Here is a 26,243-nt window from a genome sequence, read left to right as displayed (position 1 = left end):
CCGCAGTGCCAGGGCGAGAGAAGGGATCCGACCAGGGTGTGCAGCCCCACCGTGGTCTGCAACCAGCCGGGGGTGCCGGGTTCGGCCCCCACCACTGCGTGGATCGGCAGGGATCCCATGTGCCCCTCGGGACCCTGCATCTGCCTCAGCTCCTGCCCCCGGCAGCCCCCGGCTGGCAGTCAGTGACTCAGCAGCAGTAGCTCCTGCCAGCCCCGCCCCCCTCGGGGTATCTCTGCGGGTGGCAGGAGGCTGGGGGGGGGCAGTGTCTCTATTTGCTTTAGGTTTCAAGTGCCAGGTTTGGCACCTGGGCTGATTTTCCCATTCAGCCTCCCCCCAGCCCCTCCCCCTGCTGGGCTATAAACCCCCCGGGACTCAGAGGCTGAGCTCCGATCCTCATCGCTCCAGACCAGCCGCCCAGACAGACAGACAGGTGAGTCCCTGCCCCCTCCCAGCCCTTCTCCCTCCGCACTGGGTGCTGGGCACTGGGTGCTGGGCACTCGGTGGCATCTGAGCCCTGTGACGGGGCCTCATGGCTGCACTTGCCCTGTGTGAGTCCTGGGGCCGTCTCTATCCCACCCCTTCCCCCACAGCGCGGCCCCGGCACCCCGTCCCCATGTGTCGGTGCTGAGCGTCCTCTCCCTGGGGCTCTGCTCCCCGCGCCCCTGCCCTGCCCTGCGTGGCTGGAGACGAGGGGCAGGGAGAGCCGCAGGCTGACGGGCCCTTGGGAACCAGCCCAGGAAGGGGGCCCCGCACAGCTCCCCTGCCCCACGAGGGGGCTCTGAGCCTGTTCCTGGGGGCTGTGAGACTGGACCCTGGGGCTGGGATCTCTCAGGGCCTTTCCAGCCCAGCCAGGCCCCTTAGCAAACAGCCCAGCTCCGAAGCGCCTCCCCCTGGGAAATGCCCCATGGCAGAAGGGGGGCTGCATCTCGGGCTCTCGTGGCCCATCTCCCTGGTGTGTTTTCTCCCCAGGGGAAGCGAGAAGATGGGGCCAGTTCCTTACTTCAGCCTCTGCCTCCTCGGCTGCCTGATCTTGAACCTGTCGCTGTCATGTGAGTCCCTGCCTGGCGCTCAGAGCTGGAGCCTCGGGGGTTGGTTGCTGCAGTGGGAAGTGAATTTATCTTGTCCCCAGAGCCCCAGTCCCACTGAGTCTATGAGCCAGGAGCTCAGCCAGCGGCTCAGCGCCCACCCTGGGAGAGACAACAATGCCCGCTGCCCCTGGCGCTGGGTGAGAGCGGCTCCCTGAGGCCCTGCAGGGGTGAGTGCAGGAGAAGGGCTGGGGGCTAAACCCACCACCCTGTCCCCTCTCCTGCTGCTGGGGGAGCTCCCTGCCCCGGGGACACTTGAATTCTACCTTCCTCACTCCGCTGCTCTTCAGGGCCACCTGTAAACGTGCCCCCCCTCGCCCCGTTTCTCTCCCTGGGCAGCAGGAGCCGCGGACTCGCCCTGCCCTCAGAGCTGGATACCGCACGGAGACAGCTGCTACGGCTACTTCGCCCACCAGCAGTCCTGGGCGGAGGCTGAGGTGAGAGGCTGGGGGGCGGCAGGGCCCCGGGGTCCCTGGAGTGCTCATGGGGGAGCTCCCCATCAGGGCACCCCCTCGAGCGCAGGGCTTCATCTACTCTAGCACCCCCAACTGTGGAGATCTGCGGCTTCCAGGCCCAGCTCTCCGGCCAGGCCCCCTTGCAGGGTATCCGAGTCCGGCGGCAGCTGGCCAGGCCCCACGCCGGTTTCTCCCAGCTGGCCTGGTCCAAGGCCCCTCGCTGCCCCACACCGCGGGGTCGCTCTCCTCCCAGGGCCACTCCCCGGCCGCGCCCCTCAGCACAACTCGCCCCACAAACCCAACCCAAGAGCACCAGGCGCCTTCCACCCCTCCCTGGGCATGAGCCTCCTCCCTCTGCAGGGCACCTCCAGAGACCCCCCAGCCAACTCAGCTCCCCACTCTCCCCCTCAGGAGCCGTTTCTCCTTTCAGCACCAACCCCCGGCCCAGGAGTAGAGGTTCAGTTCTGTTCAATATCTTCTGTGATGTGGATAATGGCATAGGTAGTACACTTACGGAGTCTGCAGATGATACCAAGTCAGGAGGGGTTGCAAGTGCTTTGTAGGACAGAATTAAAATTCAAAATGATCTGGACAAACTGAAGAAATGTCTGAAGTAAATAGGATGAAATTCAATAAGAACAAATGCAAAATACTCCACTTAGGAGGGAATAATCAATTGCACAAGTACAAAATGGGAAATAGGATCAAAGAATCATAGAACTGGAAGGGCCCTCGAGAGGTCATCTAGTCCAGTCCCCTGCACTTGTGGCAGGACTAAGTATTATCTAGACCATCCCTGACAGGTGTTGGTCCAATCTGCTCTTAAAAATCTCCAATGATGGCGATTCCATTGTTAGGATATAGATATTCAGGCCTGTCTGTAAAGGCCTAGACTTTAGGAATTTACCTGTATTCTGATCACTTAGCTAGTTCTAGAGGTATAAAAGAAAGAATCAAAATCACTGTCTGTCTGTGGCCTGGTCTACACTAACCCCCCCAATTCTAGGGTTACCATATTTAACAAATAAAAAAATAGGGCCCTCCACGGGGCCCTGGCCCCGCCCATTTCCCACCCCCAGCCCTGCCCCAACTCCGCCCCTTCCCCGCCCCAACCATGCCCTAACTCCGCCCCCTCCTCCCTCCCACTCCCAGCCACGCGAAAAGGGCTGCCGGAGCGCTACCGGCTTCACGGTTTGCCGGGCAGCCCCCAGACCCTGCGCCCCCGGCTGGCGATTCCCCAGCGCAGCTGGAGCCCGGGAGGGGAAGTGCCGAGCCAGGGGCGCAGGGTCTGGAGGCTGCCTGGCAAACTGTGAAGCCGGTAGCGCTCGGGCTTCGGGCAGCCCCTATGCCTCCGGACCCTGCGCCCCAGGCTAGGCACTTCCCCTCCCGGGCTCCGGCAGCACAGGGTCCGGAGGCACGGGAGCTGCCCAAAGCCCGTAGCGCTTGGCTCTTAAACAGAGTCAAAGAGTCAGGGGAGGAGCAGAGCCACCGCGGCCGGAGGCTCTGCTCCTTCCCTGACTCTTCGGCTCTGTTTAAGAGCCAAGCTGCCCGAGCGCTACCGGCTTCGAGCAGCCTCCATGCCTCTGGACCCTGCGCCGCCGGAGCCCGGGAGGGGAAGTGCCCGGCCGGTGGCTGGGGTCCGGAGGCAAGGGGGCTGCCTGAAGCCCATTTTCCCGGACATGTTCGGCTTTTTGGCAATTCCCCCCGGACGGGGGTTCGATTGCCGAAAAGCCGGACATGTCCGGGAAAACCGGACATATGGTAACCCTACCCAATTCGAACTAAGGTACACAACTTCAGCTACGTGAATAACGTAGCTGAAGTCGACGTACCTTAGTTCAAACTTACCACAGTCCAGACCCGGCAGGCAGGCTCCCCCGTCGACTCTGCGTACTCCTCGCGCCGAGCAGAATTACCGGAGTCGACGGGGAGCACTTCTGGGTTCGATTTATTGCGTCCAGACAAGACGCAATAAATCGAACCCAGAAGTTCGATTGCCAGCTGCTGAACCAGCGTGGTAAGTATAGACAAGCCCTGTGTAAGGGCCTTCTCTTACTGTGACAGTCTGAGGCCTGGTTCTTAGGCTAAGGCCTTCGGCTAAGCAGCAGAGGCAGCGATAAACTGGGACGTGTATGTTCACATCCTCACATCCCAAACTAGTCACATGGAAATAAGGTGCTATTGGGCTGTTAGGAACACAATCCTGTCCTGATATTCCTACCACCTCCAGAGAAAGGGAAGAGCCTAGAAGATGTAAAAGGAAACTTAGGTTGATAGTTTTCTGTCTGGTAAGAACTCACTTATCAATAGACACAGCTGGGAAACCCTTCTGTCTGTCTAGATGTAGTTGTGAAATCCTCACTTCTGTATTGTTTTGTATGTTTATTTGCATGGTCTCTGTCTGGTTCTGTGATTGTTTCTGTCTGCTATATAATTAATTTTGTTGGGTGTAAACCAATTAAGGTGGTGGGATATAATTGGTTAAATAACCATGTTACAGTATGTTAGGATTGGTTAGTTAAATGTCAGTAAAATGATTGGTTAAGGTATAGCTAAGCAGAACTCAAGTTTTACTATATAGTCTGCAGTCACTCAGGAAGTAAGCGGGGGATGGGAACAGGGAATGGGGTGGGGGAATTGGAATCATGTTTTGCTAAGGGGGGAATGGGAACAGGGAATGGGAACAGGGATGGCTCTGTGGTGTCAAAGCTGGGAAGGGGGACACTGAGAAGGAAACTGGAATCATTAGGGTTACCATTCGTCCGGATTTACCCGGACATGTCCTTCTTTTTGTGTTAAAAATAGCGTCCGGGGGGGAATTTGTAAATCACTACAAATGTCCGGGATTTCCCCCCCATGCAGAGCGAGGCGCGGCTGGGAGGGCTGCAGGAAAGTCAGCCGCTCGCATGGGGCTCTGGCAGCCAGAGCCCTTCCCCCACAGCTTGCCGGGCTGGACTCCGGAGCAGCTGTAGAGCTCCCCCCCCCCCCATTCTGAGCCGGCCGGCCGGCCGGGCCATTTACTTCAGCCTCGGCAGCTCCTCCTCCCCTGCAGCCCAGCGCCCCGCTCCGGCAGCACTGTGCGGGGGCAGGGACCGGGTTGTGTGTTGCGCTAGGGAGCGCAGCCACGTGTCCGGCTCCGCACAGAGCCCAACACCCTGTTCTGAGCGGCGGGGTAAGGGGGCCAGGGGGCAGGAGAAGGGGCAGGGAGATTTTGGAGGGGGCAGTCAAGAGACGGGGGGTCGGGAGTTCGGGGAGGGGCTTTTGGGGGGGGGTGGAGAAGGTTTTGGGCAGTCAGGGTACAGGTAGGGGGTAGGGTCCTGGGGGGCAGTTTGGGGGGGGTCTTAGGAGGGGGCAGTTAGGGCACAAGGAACAGGGAGGCTTAGGTAGGGGGTGGGGTTCTGGAGGGCAGTTAGGCGCAGGGGTCCCAGGAGGGGCAGTCAGGGGACAAGGAGCGGGGGGAGGGTTGGGGGTTCTGAGGGGGGGAAGTGGGAGGAGCAGGGGCGGGGCTAGGGCAGGATGGGGGGGGGCTAGGGCAGGACGGGGGTGGGGCTCCTCCCGTCCTCTTTTTTGCTTGCTGAAATATGGTAACCCTAGAATCATGCTTGCTGGAAGTTCACCCCAATAAACATCGAATTGTTTGCGCCTTTGGGTATTGTTGCTCTCTGTTCATGCGAGAAGGACCAGGGAAGTGAGAGGGTGAAGGACTAAGCCCCCTAACATCTTGGTGCCGGTGACTCGGATGCATCGTATTGGATAGGTGAGTGGCAGCCTGTAAGTCCCCCTCCCCAACAGTCCGCGCAGCTGCTTGGAGGGGATATAGCGAACTCTCGCGACGGTAGTTGCGGGTTCTGGCAAGCCAGGGTAAAGGATTTTTAGGATAAATGGATAAGGAAGAACCAGGGCCAATACCAGGTGCAGGGGTCGGCCTGGGATGAGATTAAAAAGGAAATGGAGGAAGGTTGGAGGACCCAGAGGGATGGGGGTGGCTGAGGAGCCCCCCCTCCTTTGGTATCTGGGTAGTGGAAGAAGGTCCCTGCCCATGGGGACTGGATGCCTTCCAGGGAAAGGAGGCACTTCAGCCCACTTGTGAGAGGTTTGAAGTAAGGGCAGCATTATGGGAAGCTGCCAGTAATCTTTCAAGTTTCAGCAAGGGCTGCTGAAGGGGTGTAGAGTAGTTAGGGGAGGTTAAATATAATTTGGCACAACAGGGTTTAAAATCAGAAGCAGAGTTAACAGACCACCTTTAGAGACAGGAGCTGGGACTTGGTCCTGGGGAAGGGGAGTGGAAAATGGCAGGGTTTGCAGGAGCAGGTAACAACCCCCATTCTTCTCCCAGAGCCAGGCTGAGAAGTAGGATGAGAACCGGGGGGAAGGGTTCCCAACTGTTTCAACCCGGGGAGCCTACTCTTGGTTCAGAGCGAACTATATCCTTTTCTTCTTCTCCTTCTTCTTTCTCTCCGTTTACTTAATTTGCTGCTGGGAGCCTGTACTTTAAACTGACCTGACAGGCTTCATTGGTTTCTTTCCACCTCTTCCCCCTCCTCCCCCTGCCTTTCCACACTTTCGTTTTTCTGAAGTTTTAATGGAGGGGACTTTGGATACTTATGTGAAATGTTTTGTGTTTTGTTTTGTTTGGGACAAAGTACGACGGAGGTCTGCTGTATTCCACTGGAATTTTTGGAGTAACAGATCCAGGGGCAGCCATGGAGACAAATGTTTTACTGCCCTTTGAACAGTCTCAAGGTAAAGACAGCACAGGTTAAGGCGGCTGTGTGGTAATAATTGTACTCGGTGGCTGAGTTGCTAAAGACAAACCACACGACCTTCAAAAACGAACTGTAGGAGTAAGAGATTTAAAGAAGTGAAAAGTTACAAATACCTTTTGCAAAAAGTGATAATACAGGGTTTGGAGGAAAGTAAACCTTTGGGAGTTGTGAAAATGGTACAGGTAACAGTTGTGGTGTTACAAGAAACAAGTTTTTGGTTTAATAATCAAACTCAGTTGCATTTCTGTGCAGTCACATTGGATGGAAGCTTGGTAATTGAATTATACCGGGGGTCAGGAAGAGTGGCCACTACCACCACGATGCTTCTGTCCCCAGAAGCCTTTACAGCTATTCTGAGGGGAAATGGGCCCTTTTCCCACAGAAATGGTCTATAGGGGACTGCTGCAGGCAGCAGGCGGAGGAATAATCTAATCAAAATGATTTAACTATTGGGTAATGTAATCCAAATCCCTAAAGGGATGTCAGGGGTTTCTATTGGAACTTAACTTGACTGCCCCTGGCTGTCTCTGGTTGTACAAGATGGAAGTGTAATCAGGGTACAGTTGTGTAAAAAAAAAAAGGTAATCACAGTGCAAGGGATGTTAGGCAAAAGATAGTTTTGTGTGTGCACAGGAAAAAGAAAAGGAAAAGGGGAGCAATGATGGGAACACTGAGCCTTGGGGTGGCTCTGGGGGATCGGACTGTCGCTTTGGGGGTGCATGAAAACTCTGTGGGCACAGGGGAGGCAGTTACACCTTGTGTAAACTTAATATGGCTAATATAATCTTATGGAGGTTAAACTATTTCCCAGGACATGTGCAGTGTATATTGGAAAAGAGATAAAAAAAATGCAAACAAAACATGGTACTTAATTAAAATCCTATTAGGGCTCCAAAAGGAGCCATAGTAGATTGTGCTTTCTTTTTCAGAACCCTGTGCGCTTTGGAGCAGGAGATGAAAGTGACAAGTAATGAGAACTCTGGTGGAAGTGGAATGTGTCCCTTTTAAGACAGTCTCTGAGCTGCTGAAAGTGTTGGATCCAGAGGCGAGCCAAGAAAGCCTCTGTGTAAATGCAAATTACCTAGTTGATGGGGAAAGGAGGAAACTGCCCATAAGTAGCAGCACAAAGAATCTGCAAATAATGAATACATCCCGTCAGCAAACAAGCTACTAGAAGACTCAATTTATGGCCCTCCAGGAAAGGGAGGTGAAAAAACAAGTCAAGCCTGAAAATAAGGGGGACAGGTTAACCCTAAGGTGGGGGGAGTGTGCATAGAGCAGAAATCTGAAGCTGTCTCTCAGCTATTACCTGAGAATAAACTTAAAGCTTGGTACAGCAAAGAAACTATGAAAACCTGGTCTGTTGTACAAGCGGGGAAACTGAGGCACACCACTTCATAAATGACCAGTGAGTGGGGTAATTCACTAGCCTGACTATAGAACAAAATAAGGACCGCCTGGAGGTAATTCTTCTGTTTTTCTTGCAATTAGCAAGGAAATTTGTAAAAGGAATTGGTGTTATTAAGCAATAATCTGTCCCCACCAGGGGGGTGGAAATTGTTTCTTTTGTTTTTCAGACACTCTACAAGCATGCTGGCGCCAGCGGAAAAATAACCCCGAATACCATGGATCTAGGTTTTGTGTTTGTCTGTGGTGTTTGTCTTGTTGCTAGCATGACGTGGGTGGGGGATGTACGGGAATGCAAAATGCTCAGCTAGGAGGCCAGCACCTGTGGAATAGCTACCACGGTACCTGGAAATGGAACGGCAACTAAGGTGGGCCCCACAAGCCCTATGGGAATAACGAGAAGGGGAGGAGCTCACTGGGAATCAATGGAGGGGTGTGTAAAATGGTGTAAATCCAGAGAAGATGTCTGGATGTGCCCCTCTCCTATGACTGGAGAAGCAGGATCAATGGCCTATGGCAAGGGGTGGACAATTGGGTGCACTGTGTATGAGGGGTTTTGCTGGAAATGTACATATTACTGGGGGCACAATTACACCAGCCCATAGCCAAACTACCCACATCTACATGCTGCATCTAGGCCAATTAGATCATGAAATAATGCATAAACATCCCCTGGTGCTGCACAAAACCTGTCAACCATGAATGAGGCTGGTTCAGCCTCCCTGGGTTGTTGGTTCCTCTCAGGGATTTGCGACCCTTTGACAACCGATCTGGGGTTGGGATCTCGTCTCCAACACTGGCTTTCCCGTTAACTCGGCTCCAGTGTCCAGCCCTCAGCCGATACGGCCAATCTGGGCCACAGCGTCTCTCTGGGCCTGTCTCAGACTGGGGCGCTCAGGGCTCCATCCCACCCTCCTCTTCCTCGGGGCCACGCAGGAGCTGGGATCTTCTCCGAGGGGCACGGGACAGGCAGGGAGAGAGGCCACTGTATGTACAGCAATGGCCCAGCCTGCCCCACTCCTGGGTCATTTGTTTTCCTTGCAGGTTTCCTGAAGTGGAAGGCTAAGCCCTGTGACTTTGAAAACTCCTTCATCTGCAAGTACCAACGCCAGCCGGGGGAGTGACCGGGCTGAGCGGCAGGGGGCTCTGCACCGTGGGCAGGGGGCAGCCGCGGTGTTACAGCCACATCCCAGCCACGTGAGTGCATGGAGGGGCCATCCCCTGATCCCCCAGGACAGCAGCGCCCATGGCCCCAGCTGCAAAGACCCTTCTCCCCCGGGGTCTCTGGGTCAGTCTCGCTTGCCGCACCCCACCCCTTGTCTCCTCGGCGATCGTGGTGTCCTGGGCTGATAATAAACTCTCTGCAGCAGGCTGTTCCGTGCGTCTCAATGTGCTCGTCTACATTTCTCCCCCTGCCTGGTGCCAGCCCCGCTCCCTCGGAGGAGCCGTTCAGGCAGGCGCCTGGCCTGGCTTTCAGGGGATGTGGGTTCTGTATCCGTGGCTGCCATGGATTTCCTGTGTGACGTGGGCCAGTCCTGTACCTCCCTGGGCCCTATTTCCGGGGTGGTGATCACCTGAGGGGGAAAGACGCCAGTCAGCTCTACCCCAGAAGTGTCTTCTCCAGGACCTGTCCCCACGGGGATCATATGACCCAAGCGTAGGGACCGGCCCCCATTCTCGCCTGTACTGGCTTGTTCCATCCCGGAGAGTTTCCTCCTCGTGGCTGAAGGGGCCCAGGACCCATGTAGGTGCCTGGCCATGCAGAGGCTCATGGTCCTGGTGCTGCCCTGGGCTCGGTAAGTCTGGTTCTATTCCCCGTAGCACCTCCATGGGGAGGGCAGGAAGAGCTGGGGTAGGAGCCCCACAGCAGAGCAGGGAGGGCAGGTTCTGTTCACTTACACTTGCCCCTATCAGCGATGGGAAGGACCTGCCTGTCCCACTGGCCCCAGCCCGCTTCCTGCAGGGATTCCCGGGCCCAGAGCTGGGACGGGGGCTGACTCCCTCGCCCTGTAAATCACCTAGTTCAAAACCACAGTTTTGCCTGTTCAAAATGTTGTTCCAATTTTTGCCAAAATTCCCAAATGAAACGTGTCTGGTTTTCCTCCCCTGCCCCCCGGGGGGTGGGAACTGTGCCACTTTTGGGGTTACCCGAGGGGTACAGGGTGAATCACTACCACCTGCTTACAACACGAGAGAGACGTGTCTGTGCCCACTGGGGGAAACTCGCCCCAAACTACTGCCAGTGGCAGCCCAAACACCCCCCTGGGCTCTGCAAGGCCCGCTCCTTCCTTCCGCAAGCCGGCAATTCCCACCCCCCTCCTCAGGCTCCCTACGAGAGCCTGGGGCAGAGCAGAGTTAGCCTGTGGCTAAGTCAGTGGAGACAGTTAGCTGCTCTGGCCCCGGGGCACAGGTCCTCCAACCTGGCTGTGTGCCCCACTGCCTGACACGCCAGAGTCCACTGACTTGACTTCTGGACACACGCCACACGCAGAGCTGCTGCTGCCGAGGGAGCAGAGCTCCCAGGTCACCGGCTGCACCTCAGTTCAGCCCTCTCCGTGGCACCCAGCACTCAAACAAACCGCGAGGTGACAATCCAAACACCAGCCAGGAAACGGGTGGGGAACATGAGGTCACAGGTGAAAGCAAACCATCCAATGTAGCCTGGAGCCTGTACTGATTGACAAGTCCCATCCCCCGTGGTCAGCGTGTCCAGCGCTTGTCCAGGCCAGAGCGCGGGGACCCCTGGCAGAGTGCCCCCCGTACTGGATAACAGCTTGTGCCCTGTCACAATCAGGGCTGTTTGTGAACGGCTCGGTCCGGAGGGCCCCTGTTCAGCATCCTGCCCCGGGGTTCTTCTAGCTTTGTTAGAGCTCCGGCCTGCATCTGGCTCCACCTGGAAACCCCGGGCTGGGCCGGGCCGAGGCCTGGCACCTGTTCTCAGCATGGGCTGCGCGCCTCCAATGGTTTGGGAACCCCATAGTCCACGGTACGTGGCTCTAAAGGGGTTTCCCCATCAAACCTGCCATACCCACAACAAGCGGCTAGTTCTCAGCTTTCGGTGGAGACCGTCCCCACGTGACCCCCTGCAGGATGTTCGGACACAGGTAATGTACCTGCCTAGGCATGTCTGTGCCCCTCCGCCCCCTGACCCTGAGGCAGTAGGGTCAGCGACTGACCGCTCTGCAGGCCTCGGCCCTCTTGCCTGGCCAGGGCGTCGGCCACCACGCTCTCTTTGCCCCCGACGCGTTTAATCTCCACTGCACATTCTTGGAGCGCTGGACAGAGGCGCCGACTTTCTGGTTTCCCTGGGGGGGCCTCGACCCTTGCTCCAAGGCCCCACCCCCACCCTGCCCCTTCCCCCCAAGGCCCCACCCTGCCCTGCCTCTTCCTGCCCCTGCTCCCCGTCCCCCACCCAATGCCTCCTGCAGGCAGCTGAACAGCTGATCTGTGCCGAGAGGGAGGCACTGGGGGGGAGCTGATCGGAGGGGGCGCCGGTGGGTGCTGAGCACCCACTCTTTTTTTCCCATGGGTGCTCCGGGGCAGGAGCACCCATGGATTCAGCGCCTGTGGTGCTGTACCCAGCGCAATCATCGAGGGTCGGTGCCTTTCCCTCGGTGAAGCGGTGCTAACGGGGAGTGGGACCCTGCGGTTGAACATGCTGGGTCTCAGCTGCGTGCCAGCCCCCATGACTGTGTGGCACCCACGTTCTGTAATGGGCTCATTCCCATCACCAGGGTCAGTGCTTTACACAGAAAGCCCCGTCACCCCAGCCGGAGCCACGTCACCCCATCCCCCACCCCACTGATCCCCCCCTACCCAGCCAGAGCCCCGTCACCCCATCCCCCACCCCATTGACCCCCCTACACCCAGCCAGAGCCACGTCACCCCATCCCCCACCCCACTGATCCCCCCCTACCCAGCCAGAGCCCCGTCACCCCATCCCACACCCCATTGACCCCCCTACACCCAGCCAGAGCACCATCACCCCATCCCCCACCCCATCCCCCACCCCAAGCCCGGCCAGAGCCCCGTCACCCCATCCCCCACCCCATTGACCCCCCTACACCCAGCCAGAGCCACGTCACCCCATCCCCCACCCCACTGATCCCCCCCTACCCAGCCAGAGCCCCGTCACCCCATCCCCCACCCCATTGACCCCCCTACACCCAGCCAGAGCCCCGTCACCCCATCCCCCACCCCATTGACCCCCCTACACCCAGCCAGAGCCCCGTCACCCCATCCCCCACCCCATTGACCCCCCTACACCCAGCCAGAGCCCCGTCACCCCATCCCCCACCCCATCCCCCACCCCAAGCCCAGCCAGGTCCCATTTAGACCAGACTTCCACTGGCTTCCTTCGCAAAGGCCCAGCCACGAGCCCAGCCAGAATCTACCGCCCCGTTCCCTCCCCTCTCGGACAGGCCCGGACTCCCCTTGGCCATCAGGACGTGGTAGCTAGGCCCGGGCTGGCCATGTTCCCCGACTCTCATTCCCTGGCCCGTGGCGTGGGGGATGCTTGCCCACCTTTCCCCAGGAGCTTCCCTCTGTCTGTCCCCCCCAGTTCCGGGCGGAGTCCATCACCCGGCAACCAGGTTGGCATTACACAAAGAGCCTTCTTTATCGGTAACATTGAGGGAGGAAATCTCCCGCACCCGCTCCCACGGCTTTGTGCATCCCCAGGTCCCCGTGGCTGGCTGGGCGGGCTCTGACTGGCAGGGACCCACCGCAGGGCGAGCGCTGGCACCGGAGGGGCAGCCCCAGCAGCTCGCCCGGTGTTCTGGGGCCAAGCCCTCCGCCCTGGGGCCAGCCTCATGCGTCTCCGGCACAGGGGCTGTTGCTCCTCCCATGGCGCGGGGTCAGTTGGCCACCTTGTTGGCAGGAACGTTGAAGAGGTCTGCGATGTCCAGCATGGCCTGGCGGATGTTCCTCCCGAACCGTCTGGAGTCCTGGGGTGGGAGAGGAGACGGGAACTGGTTAACGTGGGTCCCAGCTAGAGTCGTGGCCTAGCAGGGGCAGGAGCGGCGGGGGGCAGCTTGAGAAGCCCCAGGTGGGCAGTGTTCTCAGGCCCATGGCATTGGGGGGCGGGGGGCTGCGGGATGTGGAGGGGTCCATCCTGCTCTGGAAGTGGGGGTGCTACAGCAGGACAGGGACGAGGGTCAGTGGAACAGGAGGGAGTTGAGAGGGGCCAGGCCCCGACACAGCTCCCCCACCCCCGCACACACCTCAGCTACAGGGCGAGGCCGGTCCTGCAACCGCTGCTTCCAAGCCCCCCTCAGTGAGTGATCTGCACACCCCTCCTGACCCTCGGCCAGTGTGCACTGTGGGGAGAGCCTGACTGGCGCTCCCATGCCCCGGACAGCAGGCTTGACCCTAACCCAGCCCCCACGGCTGCACCCACCCCATGCACAGCAGCCACAACAGATGTCTGCGGGGACAGCAGGGAGATCTGGCCCCCAGGCGAGTCACAGGGACAATGCCCACAGACTGCAGGGCCAGGAAAGGAGCTACAGCGAGCCAGGCCATGCTCCCTGATCTGATAGGGAACCGCAGGGATCGAGGGGTAGGGACAGGTGGCAAGATCCCATAGCGGCTGGACAGCCTGGCTGTTTAGACAGGAGCTGAAAAAGAGGCAATGTGCCAGAGGTAGGAAATGCTGAAGGGACAGAAATGGAGGGCAGGGCACTCTCATGTGCTGTCCCAAAACAGAGGAGCCAGGAGACACACAAGGGCACCAACAGGCAGCACATTTACACAGATCAAAGGAAATGCTTTTCTTACACCATGTTATAGTTAACCCGTGGAACTCACTGCCACAAGATGCCAGAGAGAGTACGACGTAGTGAGGTTCAAACAAGGGCCAGGCATTGGCCTGGGTAACAGGAACATCCCTGCTTAGATGAACGCAGAAGGGAAGACCTGGCAACAGGTATGAGCCAGCCAACAACTGAACAGGCTGGGAGACTCTGAAACTTCTCCCAGGGCACATTATTCCAGAATCCTTGCCCCTCCCTCCAAAGGTCCTGGTCCTGGCTCATCAGAGAGGGGGCGAAATGGGCCCCTGGGGCTGACCCACACTGCCAATTCCCATAGCTAAAGGACAGCGGGCCCCAGGGGAGGGCTCTCAGACCCGGTGTCCCCTCAGGGCTGCCCTCCAGCTGGCTACGTGTACCCCAGGGCTCCTCTCCTAGGGAGAGCCACAAAAGCTGATGGGCCACGAGGCCCGGGAGGGGTTCCTAGCCCGGCACCTATCGCCCAGGCAGTCTGTGCCCAGGCAGGCCTGAGGGGGACTCTGACCGTTTCGGGGCTGGAGAACTTGCTGGAGATGTGGAAGGTGATCAGGTTCTCGCCAGCAATGATGTAAGAGACGCCGTATCCGTCGTCAGCCACCTGCAGGGACAGTCAGAGAGAGGCGGATGGGCAGCAGCACTGAGAGGGAATGCAGCCGGGAGGAAGGGGCTGGAGCCGCTGACTGTGGGTGGTGCAGCCTCGGTTGGGCCGCCAGGCGAGCCACATTCAGTAACAGCCTCAGGGTGGGTGCCAGCCTTTCCCTGTGCCCGGCTCTGTGCTCAGCAACCTGGAGTCATCCCAGAATCGTAGCACTGGAAAGGACCTCGAGAGACCATCTAGCCCTGTCCCCTGCACTCCTGGCAGGACTGAGTATTATCTAGACCATCCCTGACAGGGGTTTGTCCAACCTGCTCTTAAACATCTCCAATGAGGGAGATTCCACAACCTCCCTGGGCAATTTATCCCAGGGCTTAACCACCCTGACAGTGAGGAAGTTTTTCCTAATGTCCAACCTAAACCTCCCATTGCTTCTTGTCCTGTCCTCAGAGGTTAAGAACAATTCTTCTCCCTCCTCCTTGTAGAAACCTTCTATATACTTGAAAACTGTTCTCATGCCCCCTCTCAGTCTTCTCTTCTCCAGACTAAACATACCCAATTTTTTCAATCTCTCCTCATAGGTCATGTTTTCTAAACCTTTAATAATTTTTGTTGCTCTTCTCTGGATTTTCTCCAATTTGTTCACATCCTTCCTGAAATGTGGCGCCCAGAACTGGACACAATACTCCAGCTGAGGCCTAACCAGTGCGGAGTAGAGTGGAAGAATGACTTCTCGTGTCTTGCTTACAACACTCCTGCTAATACAGCCCAGAATGATGTTCGCTTTTTTTGCAACAGTGTCACACTGTTGACTCACATTTATATATGTGTCACTCAGACCCTGCCCGGTCCCAGCACAGGCAGTGAGGGCTGGTAGCTAGAGGCTGGGCTGGGCTGGGTAGGGTACTCGGGTGCTGATGCCGCGTGAGCTGCAGCAATGCCAGACTCCCTGAGAAACGATAGGGTCACACTCGCTGCCCTCACTTGCACGGAGCAGCCTCGCTCCACCAACTGCCCCAGCTGGGACTCCTGCCCGTGCAGCCGCTGCAGAGACCAGAGGTGCCCTGTCCCCTGTGCATGTACCCAGGGCACCCGCCTGCCCAGCCTCTGCAGAGACCAGAGGTGCCCTGTCCCCTGTGCATGTACCCAGGGCACCCGCCTGCCCAGCCTCTGCAGAGACCAGAGGTGCCCTGTCCCCTGTGCATGTACCCAGGGCACCCGCCTGCCCAGCCTCTGCAGAGACCAGTGGTGCCCCGTCCCCTGTGCATGTACCCAGGGCACCCGCCCTGCCCAGCCTCTGCAGAGACCAGAGGTGCCCTGTCCCCTGTGCATGTACCCAGGGCACCCGCCCTGCCCAGCCGCTGCACCCTCTGAAGTGCCCTTCCCAGCCTACATTTGCCCAAAGTACCCTCCCCACCCACACAGCCGCAGTCCCACATGCTCCCACCCTGCCCAGACACAGCACGGAAGCCCCAGGCGGGAGTAAAACTCACTGGGCCGAAGCCGCCACCAGAGGAGACGAGATCCTGGCTCTTCTCCATATCAAACATTTTGATCTGTTGCTGGGGAGTCTGACTGGTGGAGAGACGCCAGGGCTCAGCCAGCACCTGCATAGAACCACGCTCCGGTGAGCACCATGCACCTGCCAGCCCCACCTCCCCTCCAGCGTGAGGCTCCAAACTCTGCAGAGACCACCCTGAGCTGGGCACGGAGCCCAGGGCCCTCCCTTCCAGAGCCCAGCACTGCCCAGAGCAGAGCCAGCCATAGCCACAACCCAGGGCTCAGACTCACACCCCTGGATCCCCGTCTGAGTCTTGGCTCTTGGCCCTTTTCTGGCTTTCTGTAAGCGCCCCCAGTGCCATGAGGACACGAGCAGTTTCGCACAGGGGGAGGCTGAATAGGGGTAGGCAGATGCCAGAGGGGAGCTCGCAGGCCGGTCCAGCTTCTGTCTATCCCAGTCCAGAGGCAAACACGGAGAGACCAACAAGGCTCCGGCCCTCTCTTCCCAGCCTCCAGGAGGAGCTCACTTGGTCTGTGGGGGCGTTACCAGATGAGTGTGGGTGAGAGAGTGTGTGTACACGTGTCATGTGGGGTAGGGTGTGCATGTGTGTCGAAGTGGGCCAGTTCTTAATGTTTCCTCTGAATATTGTAGGGGTGCCTCAGTTTCCCCTATGCATTTCTTAAGTCTCTAGGGGGTGAGATTGTTGCAGAGCAAAGGGCCAGTGTGCATAAATGGCCAACACCCTGTCTCCTGGCAACTAATGGCCTGGGCCCCTCCCCCCTGCAAGGTGATAGCTAAAGGTGTTGGAGAACAAAGGAATCAGGTGACCTCCTGGCCCGGGAAAGGAAAAAACTCAGAGAGGAGGCTCCCCGAGAGTCCTGACTGGCTTCATAGGGAGCAGTTCCAGAGCATCGCCCCGGTAACTCCGTGACAGCCTGTGTGTGTGCAGGGTGTGCATGTGTGTGGAGGGGTGTGTGCATGTGTGTGGAGGGGTGTGTGCATGGTGCCTGTGTGCATGTGTGTGTTAAATAAGATTGGACCCAAGACCGATCCCTGAGGAACAACACTAGTAACCTCCCTTCAGCCTGACAGTTCACCTTGCAGTGTGACCCACTGTAGACACCCCTTTAACCAGTTCCTTAGCTACCTTTCAATTCAAATGCCATATTGAAATCCAGGTCGATTAGATCTACTGCATTTCCTTTGTCTAAAAAATCAGGTATCTTCTCAGCAAAGGAGATCCGGTTGGTCTGGCACAATCTCCCTTTTGCAGAACCATGTTGTATTTTATCCCAGTTACCATTTGCCTCTATGTCCTTAACTACTTTCTCTTTCAGAATTTTTCCCAAGACCTTGCATACAGTTGACTTCCAGGCCTGTAGTTTTCCAAATCACCTGTTTTTCCCCTTACTTAAAAATAGGAACTATATTAGCAATTTTCTAGTCATAGGGTACAACCCCCAAGTTGATCATTAAAAATCCTTGCTACTGGGCCTGCAATTTCATGTGCCCGTTCCTTTAATATTCTTGGATGGAAATGATCTGCCCCCCGCAATTTAGTCCCATTAAATAGTTTGTGTTTGACTTCCACCTCGGATGTGGTCCTTTCTACTTCCATATCCTCCTTCCCATTGGCCACCCTGCCACTACCCCTAAGCTCTTCATTACCCTCATTAAAAACTGAGGCAAAGTATTTGTTAGGTGTTGGGCCACACCTAGATTATCTTTAATCTCCACCCCATCCTCAGTGCTTAACGGTCCCATTTCTTCTTCCCTTGTTTTCTTTTTATTTACATGGCTCTAGAACCTTTTACTATCAGTTTTAATTCCTTTTGCAGGGTCCAACTCTGCTTGGCTGTTGGCAGTTCTCACTTTATCCCTACACTTCCTGACCTCCAAGAGGCAGCTTTCCTTGCTGATCCCTCCCTTCTTCCACTCCTTGTGGGCTTTCTGCTTTCTCTAATCACCTGGTTGAGATGCTTGGCCTGCAACCCTTCCCTACGAATGTTTTCCCCTTGCTTGGGCTGCAGGCTTCACAGAGCTTCTGCAACTTTCATTTAAAGTAATTCCAGGTCTCCTCCACATTCAGATCCTTGAGTTCTTCAGTCCACTCCACTTCCCTGACTCATTCCCTTCATGATTTTAGAGTTTGATCTTCTGAAATCAAGGCCATAACTGCAGATCTAGTTTTGTTTATCCTTCCATTTAGTTTAAGATGAATTAGCTCGTGATCACTGGAACCAAGGCTGTCCCCTACAACCAGCTCTTCTGTGAAGGCCTCGCCACCTCCCAATACAAAATCTACAATAGCATCACCTCTTGTGGGTTCAGGGCGTATCTGGTGAAGATGACTGTCAGCCATCACAGTCAGGAATACCTGGGCTCTACCATTCTTAGTAGCACTTGTCCTCCGATCTATATCCAGGAAGTCAGTCTCTCATAATCACACAATTCCCAGTAATTTTTAATTTAGTAAACAAATTGTGATGTTATGAGTCTAATATAATATTTCATTGGAAGGTGACAGGGCCAGAAAGAGTTAATTAACTCAGACTGACCTGACCCAGGGGTGAACCTTAAGGACTGGTTAGGAAGATATGTAAATAAATAGAGCTTTGAAATGCAAGTCTGCACTGTTAGAGATCTCAAGGGTAGATGTTTGCTCAGGTCTTCTGATATAAGCAAACAAGTCTTGTCTATTGCTATAACTTTAATTCAAAGATCAAAAAAGGAATATTAACATTTATGATGACACTTGAGGGAAATAGTATTATTGTCTCTATGAAGGTTGTGGTAACCTGTATCTGAACTGTTTAATGGATAAATTACCCTGTGCTAATTGCCAGGATGTTTGGCAGAAGGAGAGTTAGGCCTGTTGTTTTCTCAGGCCAAAAGGCTGCTGGAAATGTATAAGAACCCTGGGACATGATCCTACTTGATCTCAGATCTGCTTTGGGTTTCAAGAAGGGGAAACCTTAAGCCACAAAGATTGAGATCCCCAGTCACTGACTGGAGTCACCGTGAATATGGACATTGGACTATAACCTATGGACTATTTCTAAAAGGACTTTTGGCAACTACAAGCTCATCTCTGCTATGTATCTGAACCTCAAGAGTTGAATTCAAGTCTGTCTGTAGATTGATCTTTTAACCAACTCTCTCTCTCGTTTCTTTTTTAATACACTTTAGTTTAGTTAATAAGAATTGACTATAGCGTGTATTTTGGGTAAGATCTAAGTTATAATTGAACCTGGGTATGTGGCTGATCCTTTGGGATTGGAAGAACCTTTTCTTTTATATGATGAGATAAGATTTTCAGTAATCATCATCGTATCTGACAGGTGTGTCTGGACGGAGGCCTGAGGCTGGGCACTTTAAGGGAACTGCGTTGTTTGAACTTCTAAGTAACCAGTGAGTTACTACAGAAGCTGTTTTGGGCTGGTTGGTAAATCTAAGTATTGGAAGATCCACCAGCGTTTGGGGTTTGTCTGCCCTGTTCTGTTTGCAGTTCACCCTGATTGAGTGACCTCAGCTGGCTCCCACGGGCAGCACCGTCACACAAATTAAGGAGGTCTCTATCCATATTCAGATCGGATCCTGTAGCAGACCCTGAACCCTATCCCAGGGGAACCTCTAGTATCTTTCTTCCCCAAAGTGATTTTGACCCAAACAGATTCTGTTTTATTCACTCCACCATGTCTTTACAGCCTACTCACCATTAATATGCAGTGCCACTCCAACCTCTGCCTTCGTTTCTATCCTTGCTGAACAGCACGTACCCTTCAGTACCTTGCTCCACTCATGACTGAGGCTATGATTTAGTCACAGAATCCATGACTTCCAGTGACCTCCGTGACATCAGCTCGCGGTGGTTAGGAGCTGCATGGTCCCCCAACTCCAGCTGGCGCAGGGAGCTGCGGGATGCCCCCGGCACCTCTGGTGGCCCTCAGAGCTCCAAGCCGCTGCAGGCGGCAGGGGAGACCCTGAGCCCTTGGCCCCTGCAGACGGCAAGGGAACCCCCAAACTCCTGCCGGCAGAGGACCCTTGGCCACCAGCAGGGAAACCCCTGAGCCCCCAGCCAACCCAGGCGGCGGGGGAATCCCCGAGCCCCTGGCAGAGGGCCCCCAAACCCCCAGCTGCCATGGGTGGTGGGTGAATCATAGTAGATTAGGGTTGGAAGAGACCTCAGGAGGTATCTAGTCCAACCCCCTGCTCAAAGCAGGACCAACACCAACTAAATCATCCCAGCCAGGGCTTTGTCAAGCCTGACCTTAAAAACCTCTAAGGAAGGAGATTCCACCACCTCCCTAGGTAACCCATTCCAGTGCTTCACCACCCTCCTAGTGAAAAAGTTTTTCCTAATATCCAACCTAGACCTCCCCCACTGCAACTTGAGACCATTACTCCTTGTTCTGTCATCTGCCACCACTGAGAACAGTCTAGATCCATCCTCTTTGGAACCCCCCTTTCAGGTAGTTGAAAGCAGCTATCAAATCCCCCCTCATTCTTCTCTTCTGCAGACTAAACAATCCCAGTTCCCTCAGCCTATCCTCATAAGTCATGTGCTCCAGCCCCCTAATAATTTTTGTTGCCCTCCGCTGGACTCTTTCCAATTTTTCCACATCCTTCTTGTAGTGTGGGGCCCAAAACTGGACACAATATTCCAGATGAGGCCTCACCGATGTTGAATAGAGGGGAATAATCACATCCCTCGATCTGCTGGCAATGCCCCTACTTATACAGCCCAAAATGCCGTTAGCCTTCTTGGCAAAAAGGGCACACTGTAACCCTTAGGTCTTATTTGCATGAATGGTAATGTTAGGTCCAAGGAAAATGGAGTATAGAACAGGTTGTTTGGCCAGCTTAGCCAAAGTTAGGCTAACTGTAGTTGCTGGGCCATTCCTGTCTCTCTGTGAAACATGAGGACATGCTTGCTTGGGCTTCAAAGAATGAGATAAGCGGTGGGGGGGGGGGGGACCGTATTCTTGAACCAAATGTACTAGGAACGGTTTGTTTGGACATATGGAGACTTGCAGTCTCCACTCCCTGTTTCTGTTCTTAACTCCCTACTTTCTCCTAGTTTCTAGTGCATGACGAAAAAGCTGATAAGAAGCTGCTGAGGCATCATGAACTGTTTGTACTGTCAAAGAACATAGATATGCATGAATATTAGAAGCTTTTAACTAGTAAAGGGGGGGGATTGGGTTGCTTTAACTATGACGCGACGGAACTGTCTATATAATCTCACTAGTTATTGTAATCGTGGCTGGTTCTCTCTGGAGACGGGCCGCTCTCTATTGTTGTGTGCACTCTTCAATAAAGAGCTTGTATTGGACCTTGCTGGTGTTGCCTGTCTCTCACTCTGCGGTCAGACAACGAACCTTGCCGTCTGGGTTAAAAAGTCCCTGACAAATTTGGCGACTCCGCCGGGACTCGTCTGACTCTCCGGTGCGGGATCAGACTCCGAAGCAACGCAGCGCGCATCCTCTGGCTTCGAGGAGCCTTGCCCGGTAACCTGATCCCTGCATCGGCGATAAGGCGAGTTCTGTGAACCAGCTGAAGCCCGTAGAAACCCAGCAATGTCCACCTACCCATTGAGTAGGATCCAGGTCTTCGGGGTTCGAGTCCCTGGGGAGGTCAGGTCTTCGGGGTTCGAGTCCCTGAATAAGGTAAGCGATCGCCGGCGAGGGGTTAGAGTCCCCGGGAAAGGGGTTAGAGTCCCCAGAGAGGGGTTAAAGTCCCCGGGAAAGGGGTTAGAGTCCCCGGAGAGGAGTTAGAGTCCCCGGAGTAGGGTTAGAGTCCCTACAGGCTAAATGGGACAGTTTGGCAGCAAGTGCCCGGGGGACGCCCCGTTGTCTCTGGTACTTAGAAATTGGAAGGAAATCTCTGGAACAACCGGTTTGACTAAATCTAAATGAGAAACTTATGCCAAATTCAATGGCCTTCCTTTACTACCCATTTGTCCCCGACTAAAGACTGGCCAAGGTGCAGAACCTTTTCTGTTGACAGGGTGGATTCCCTCAGGAATATCCTGGTTGATCTTAGACCGGGAGAAATGGATTATTTATTTGTATGGTATAACTATAAACCAAAAGAAAAACTGCTTTCGGCCCCAGCTGGCTGTGGAAAAATATAGACAAAGGCAAACCAAAGGCAGTACAAGTTACAGTGCTGAGATTACATTTGCAAAGCTTAACTATCCAGTGAGATCCAACAGTCTGCCTTTGAGACCCTGGAGCTGGCGTGGTTTGGGGACGCTGAAGAAGCCCCAGGCAGCCGGCCTGGACTGGAATCTCTGAAAGAGACGTCGCAGGAGACCCCAGGGTGTAAAAGAACAGCCCTCCCAAGAGTGAGAAGTTAACTCTATAGTTGCTAGAGGGAATTAAGCGGTGAAACTTGGTAAGAATTTCTGTAAGTAATCCAGGCAAGAAGTTATTTAAGTGGAATTATTCGACTATGAATACGTTAGTCTAATTTGCTGAAGAACACTCCTGCTGTGTACAATCTGTATTTTATAAGTTTAAGATGAATTGGTATTGTTTAAAGTTGCAAAACCGAGAATACTTTTGCCAGGCACAGGAAACTAGTGTTGTTTAAAGTATTTAGCATTTAATCCTTAAAGTGACTTAATGCTACAAGATTTAAAATGTTTTAAATAAAGATCAAAGGTTGTGGCTGCAGCAGGGTAGTCAAAGCCAGAAGAATAAAAGATTTAAATTTTGTTTTTGGGTAACAAAATAGCAGATAAAAGATCTGGTAAAGAGAGAGAAGGACAGTGCCCCTGGCTCTGTGTGGTTGAGCTGACACTTTGCTGTGGGTGCATGGAGATTTTGTAAGCATAAAAGAAACAGTTACACCTTGTGTAGAAATTGATGTGGCTAGTGTTGTAGAAATTGAATTGTGGAGAGGATGTGCATTTTCCCCAGAACATGTGCAGTGTATATTGTAGTAAAGGTAAAAGAAATGCAAACCTACCAATATAGGTTGTGTTGTCTTTTTCAGATCACTGTGTGTTTGAAAGCAGGAGTTAGAAGTAAAAGGCAATCAAAAGTCTGAGAAAGTTAATTGTGTCCTTTTTTTAAAGTAAATCTTTAAGCTGTGGATAGCTTTGGATCTGGAAGCAAGCCAGAAAGCATCTGTATTAATGCAATTTTCTAACTAATAAGGTAGAAGCCACTGAAACCTGGGCTGCCTATGAAACAAATACAAGGAAATATGGGGTAATTCCTCTGTTTTGCCTAAAATCAACAAGAGTATGTGTATATAAAGGAAATATTTTAAGTAATTAATGTCTTTCAGATCATCACAGAAAATGGATGCCAGCTGAACAGCATTCAAGGTACCAGGCATTTACTGGTACAATAGGAATTATTTTTGTGTTCTATGTCCTGTCTTGTGGGGTTTGTCTAGTGGCCAGAATTGTTGTGTTTAATATTTTCATAAGACAGTCGAGTTCAAAATTAAATAAAAGGGTTAAATAAAAAAGCAGATACTTGTTTTATTCAACTTGGAATACAAAGTGTTTGAATAAATCAGGAAAAATGTAATATACTAAAGTCTAATACATTTGCTTAAGTAAAAAAAAAAAAAAAAAAAAAGCTTAATTGGTCAGATCTTTTAATTGAAAAAATGTTGTTAAAATTTGCATATCAACAGTCTTTGGAAACAAGGACATGGAAGGTTAACCCACTCCCCATATTGCACATGGGATCCTTCTGGCTACCTCAGATTTCTAGCCAGAGGGCTGGGGAGGGAGGAAAGCTATTGGACACAAGAGGTTGTACCGAGTGGACTCCTCAAAAGTGGGTGTGCTTGTCCTGGTTTGTTGCTCCAAAGCTCTGTAATAAAGTTATTTTACTGGAAGGGTGTATATGGCACACATTGAATAATAAGACTAATGTACTGTATAATGGCAATGTGTATGTGTTCATTGTTGGAAAAAAGTGTATGAGTGAAAAGTGGAAGTTTCCTTTGTAGGTTAAAAGAAGCCAAAAAGGAAAGAAGAAAAAAAAACAGAACGAGTTAACTAGAAAAAAAAAATAGCTAGCAAGCTCAGTCCAAAGATAAGATGCTGGCCCATCCAAGGGCACTGCCCACAGCTAAGACTTGGCTGACAGCCAAGAAAAGGGGGGCCTGAATGTGCCCAAGCAGCTGTAAAATCTGCAAAACACTGCCAGGCATTAATGAAATGTGTTAGGTTTTTTCCACAGGTAAAGAAGCACTACCTAAAGACGGTAGCAGTCCTGCCATTCATTGAAACCAGGAGACTGAGTCTACGTAAAGTCCATCAATGAAAGACTGCTTTGACTCCATGCTAGAAAGGCCCTTTCCAAGTCCTGTTAACCACCAACACTGCTGTGAAGGCCAAGGACTGCCTACCTGGACTCATGCTTCTCACTGCAAAAAGACCCCTAAACCTCGGGAGGACTCTCCGACTGATGATCAGCCTATTCCTCCTTCTAACTCTGCTGTGCCTTCTGGACAGCAGAGAAAAGAAAAAAAAGACAAGGTAAAGTGCTAGTAACCTCTCCCTTGTCCACTGACAGACCTACTGTGCCTTTGGATTTTTTCCTAAAAAAAGCAAAACCCATTACAGGGTGATGTGCTAGTAACCTCTCCCCTGTATGATGCTGAACCACACTGTTTCAGAAAAAGAGAAGAAGGAACACTCGCTCCATTGAAACCACCAAAGTCCAGGAATTCCTGACTACAAAAAAAAAAACCATTAAGAACTGACCCTGGTGAAGAAACAAAGAATTATACACTGGCAGGAAGAAACTTGTGGGACCCATGCTTGAGAATGTGGTTTTGATTGGATTTTGGGGTTTATTCTACAGGCTGCGCCCTGTGTTTTCAATAAGTCCTTCAGCATGTATTGCCCTCCCTAATTGGATTTTAAATGCAAAAAGGGCTGCTATTAGATTAGCACAATAGAGGGTTTGGGTTATTTCCTCTAGAAAGAAAAGAGACTTAACCGGATCCCTATAAAATAAGGCCAATAGTACAGCAGCAGTTTAAAATATTTTTAAGAACCAAAAACATAATAAGAAATTAGGGCAACTAAAGAAGGCCACAAGCCTTATTTGTGGAGCACAGCTAACCCAGGTACAGGCTGGAATTGGTAAGTTACATGTTATCTCCGCCCTTAGTTCTATGACCCAGAAGTTGCTGATAGAGATGGTATTGAATATCACTGAGGCTGGGAAGGCATTGCAGTGGGATCTAGCATGTTCAGGCTTGGTCCACTGCCCTTACAAACATATCAGGAGTACCATCTGATCTGTGGCCATAAAGAAATACTTGGAGACTTTCCTGGTGGAAGTGCGGACATTCTCAATGCTCCTTCCAAGCATATGGACCGGTTAGGGAGGTGTGGGCTCCCACATACCGAATCCTGCCGGGTACATGGGGAGGATGCATGTGAGATTGGGTAATTCACCGAGACATCTGGGAAATTAGACTAACGCCGATGCCCTGGTGGACTTGGCAACCGCACAGAGAAAACTAAGGCAGATGGTTCTCCAGAACCACTTGGCTCTAAATATTTTACTGGCCTCTCAGAGAGAAACATGTGCATTAATTGGACAAGAATGCTGTGTGTATGTCCCAGATGTTTATATTGCCACTTGGAAAAAAGAAAACCACCTTATGGAGGTAGCAAAGGACCACGGAAGGAAGCAAATTGAATCCTGGTGGAGTAACCTGTTCAGTTGGATTCCAGATATAGGTGGTTGGCTCCATAATGTACTCCGAAGCGCCGTTGTAATTATATGCGGCTTACTGGCCTTGTATGTTATGATAAAAGTTGAAGGTTGGATGGGCGCCAAGGTGTGTTCTGCCCAAAAGTAACCAACCCCAGTCTTTCTGCTCAGTAGTTGTCCCAGGAGTCCCTTCGAGGTACTCCAGAGACAAAGGGGGGACTGTTAGGTCCAAGGAAAATGGAGTATAGAACAGGTTGTTTGGCCAGCTTAGCCAAAGTTAGGCTAACTGTAGTTGCTGGGCCATTCCTGTCTCTCTGTGAAACATGAGGACATGCTTGCTTGGGCTTCAAAGAATGAGATAAGCGGTGGGGGGGGGGGGACCGTATTCTTGAACCAAATGTACTAGGAACGGTTTGTTTGGACATCCCACTCCCTGTTTCTGTTCTTAACTCCCTACTTTCTCCTAGTTTCTAGTGCATGACGAAAAAGCTGATAAGAAGCTGCTGAGGCATCATGAACTGTTTGTACTGTCAAAGAACATAGATATGCATGAATATTAGAAGCTTTTAACTAGTAAAGGGGGGGGATTGGGTTGCTTTAACTATGACGCGACGGAACTGTCTATATAATCTCACTAGTTATTGTAATCGTGGCTGGTTCTCTCTGGAGACGGGCCGCTCTCTATTGTTGTGTGCACTCTTCAATAAAGAGCTTGTATTGGACCTTGCTGGTGTTGCCTGTCTCTCACTCTGCGGTCAGACAACGAACCTTGCCGTCTGGGTTAAAAAGTCCCTGACAGTAACATACAAAAGCCAGTAGAGAACACTTCAATCTCCCTGGACATTCAATAACAGATTTAAAAGTAGCCATCCTTCAACAAAAAAAACCTTCAAAAACAGACTTCAAAGAGAAACTGCAGCGCTACAATTCATTTGAAAATTTAA

At 53.0% G+C, this 26,243-nt stretch overlaps 1 protein-coding gene and 2 long non-coding RNA genes across 7 annotated transcripts in view; 2 read left to right on the top strand and 1 right to left on the bottom strand.

Annotated features, from left to right (window-relative positions):
* Positions 1-5,118: 5,118 nt before the first annotated feature.
* Positions 5,119-7,957, top strand: LOC122173070 (uncharacterized). Its single transcript, XR_006173601.2, has 2 exons — positions 5,119-6,283; positions 7,236-7,957. It is a non-coding gene; the product is annotated as an uncharacterized LOC122173070 (long non-coding RNA).
* The window catches only part of CPT1B (carnitine palmitoyltransferase 1B), a 61,397-nt gene continuing 41,436 nt past the window's right edge, over positions 6,283-26,243 (bottom strand). For 2 of the 5 annotated variants that reach the window (XM_008172799.4, XM_065590994.1), the window contains exons 18-20: positions 15,591-15,704; positions 14,008-14,100; positions 12,307-12,659 (exon numbers count right to left, since the gene is read on the bottom strand). In XM_008172799.4, coding sequence (XP_008171021.2) covers positions 12,570-12,659; positions 14,008-14,100; positions 15,591-15,704 — 297 coding nt within the window. In that variant the 3' untranslated portion in view covers positions 12,307-12,569. Of the gene's footprint in view, positions 9,288-12,237; positions 12,660-14,007; positions 14,101-15,590; positions 15,705-26,243 lie in introns of those variants that run through there. The other 3 variants (XM_065590917.1, XM_065590940.1, XM_065590812.1) reach the window with 2 other exon arrangements.
* Positions 20,409-26,021, top strand: LOC135983421 (uncharacterized). Its single transcript, XR_010601060.1, has 2 exons — positions 20,409-21,267; positions 22,898-26,021. It is a non-coding gene; the product is annotated as an uncharacterized LOC135983421 (long non-coding RNA).

Source organism: Chrysemys picta, chromosome 1 (assembly GCF_011386835.1).
Source record: "Chrysemys picta bellii isolate R12L10 chromosome 1, ASM1138683v2, whole genome shotgun sequence".
Classification (NCBI taxonomy): Eukaryota; Metazoa; Chordata; order Testudines; family Emydidae; genus Chrysemys; species Chrysemys picta.
The sequence above is the reverse complement of the archived record's forward strand: the minus strand, read 5'-3'. Positions and strand labels throughout refer to the sequence as shown.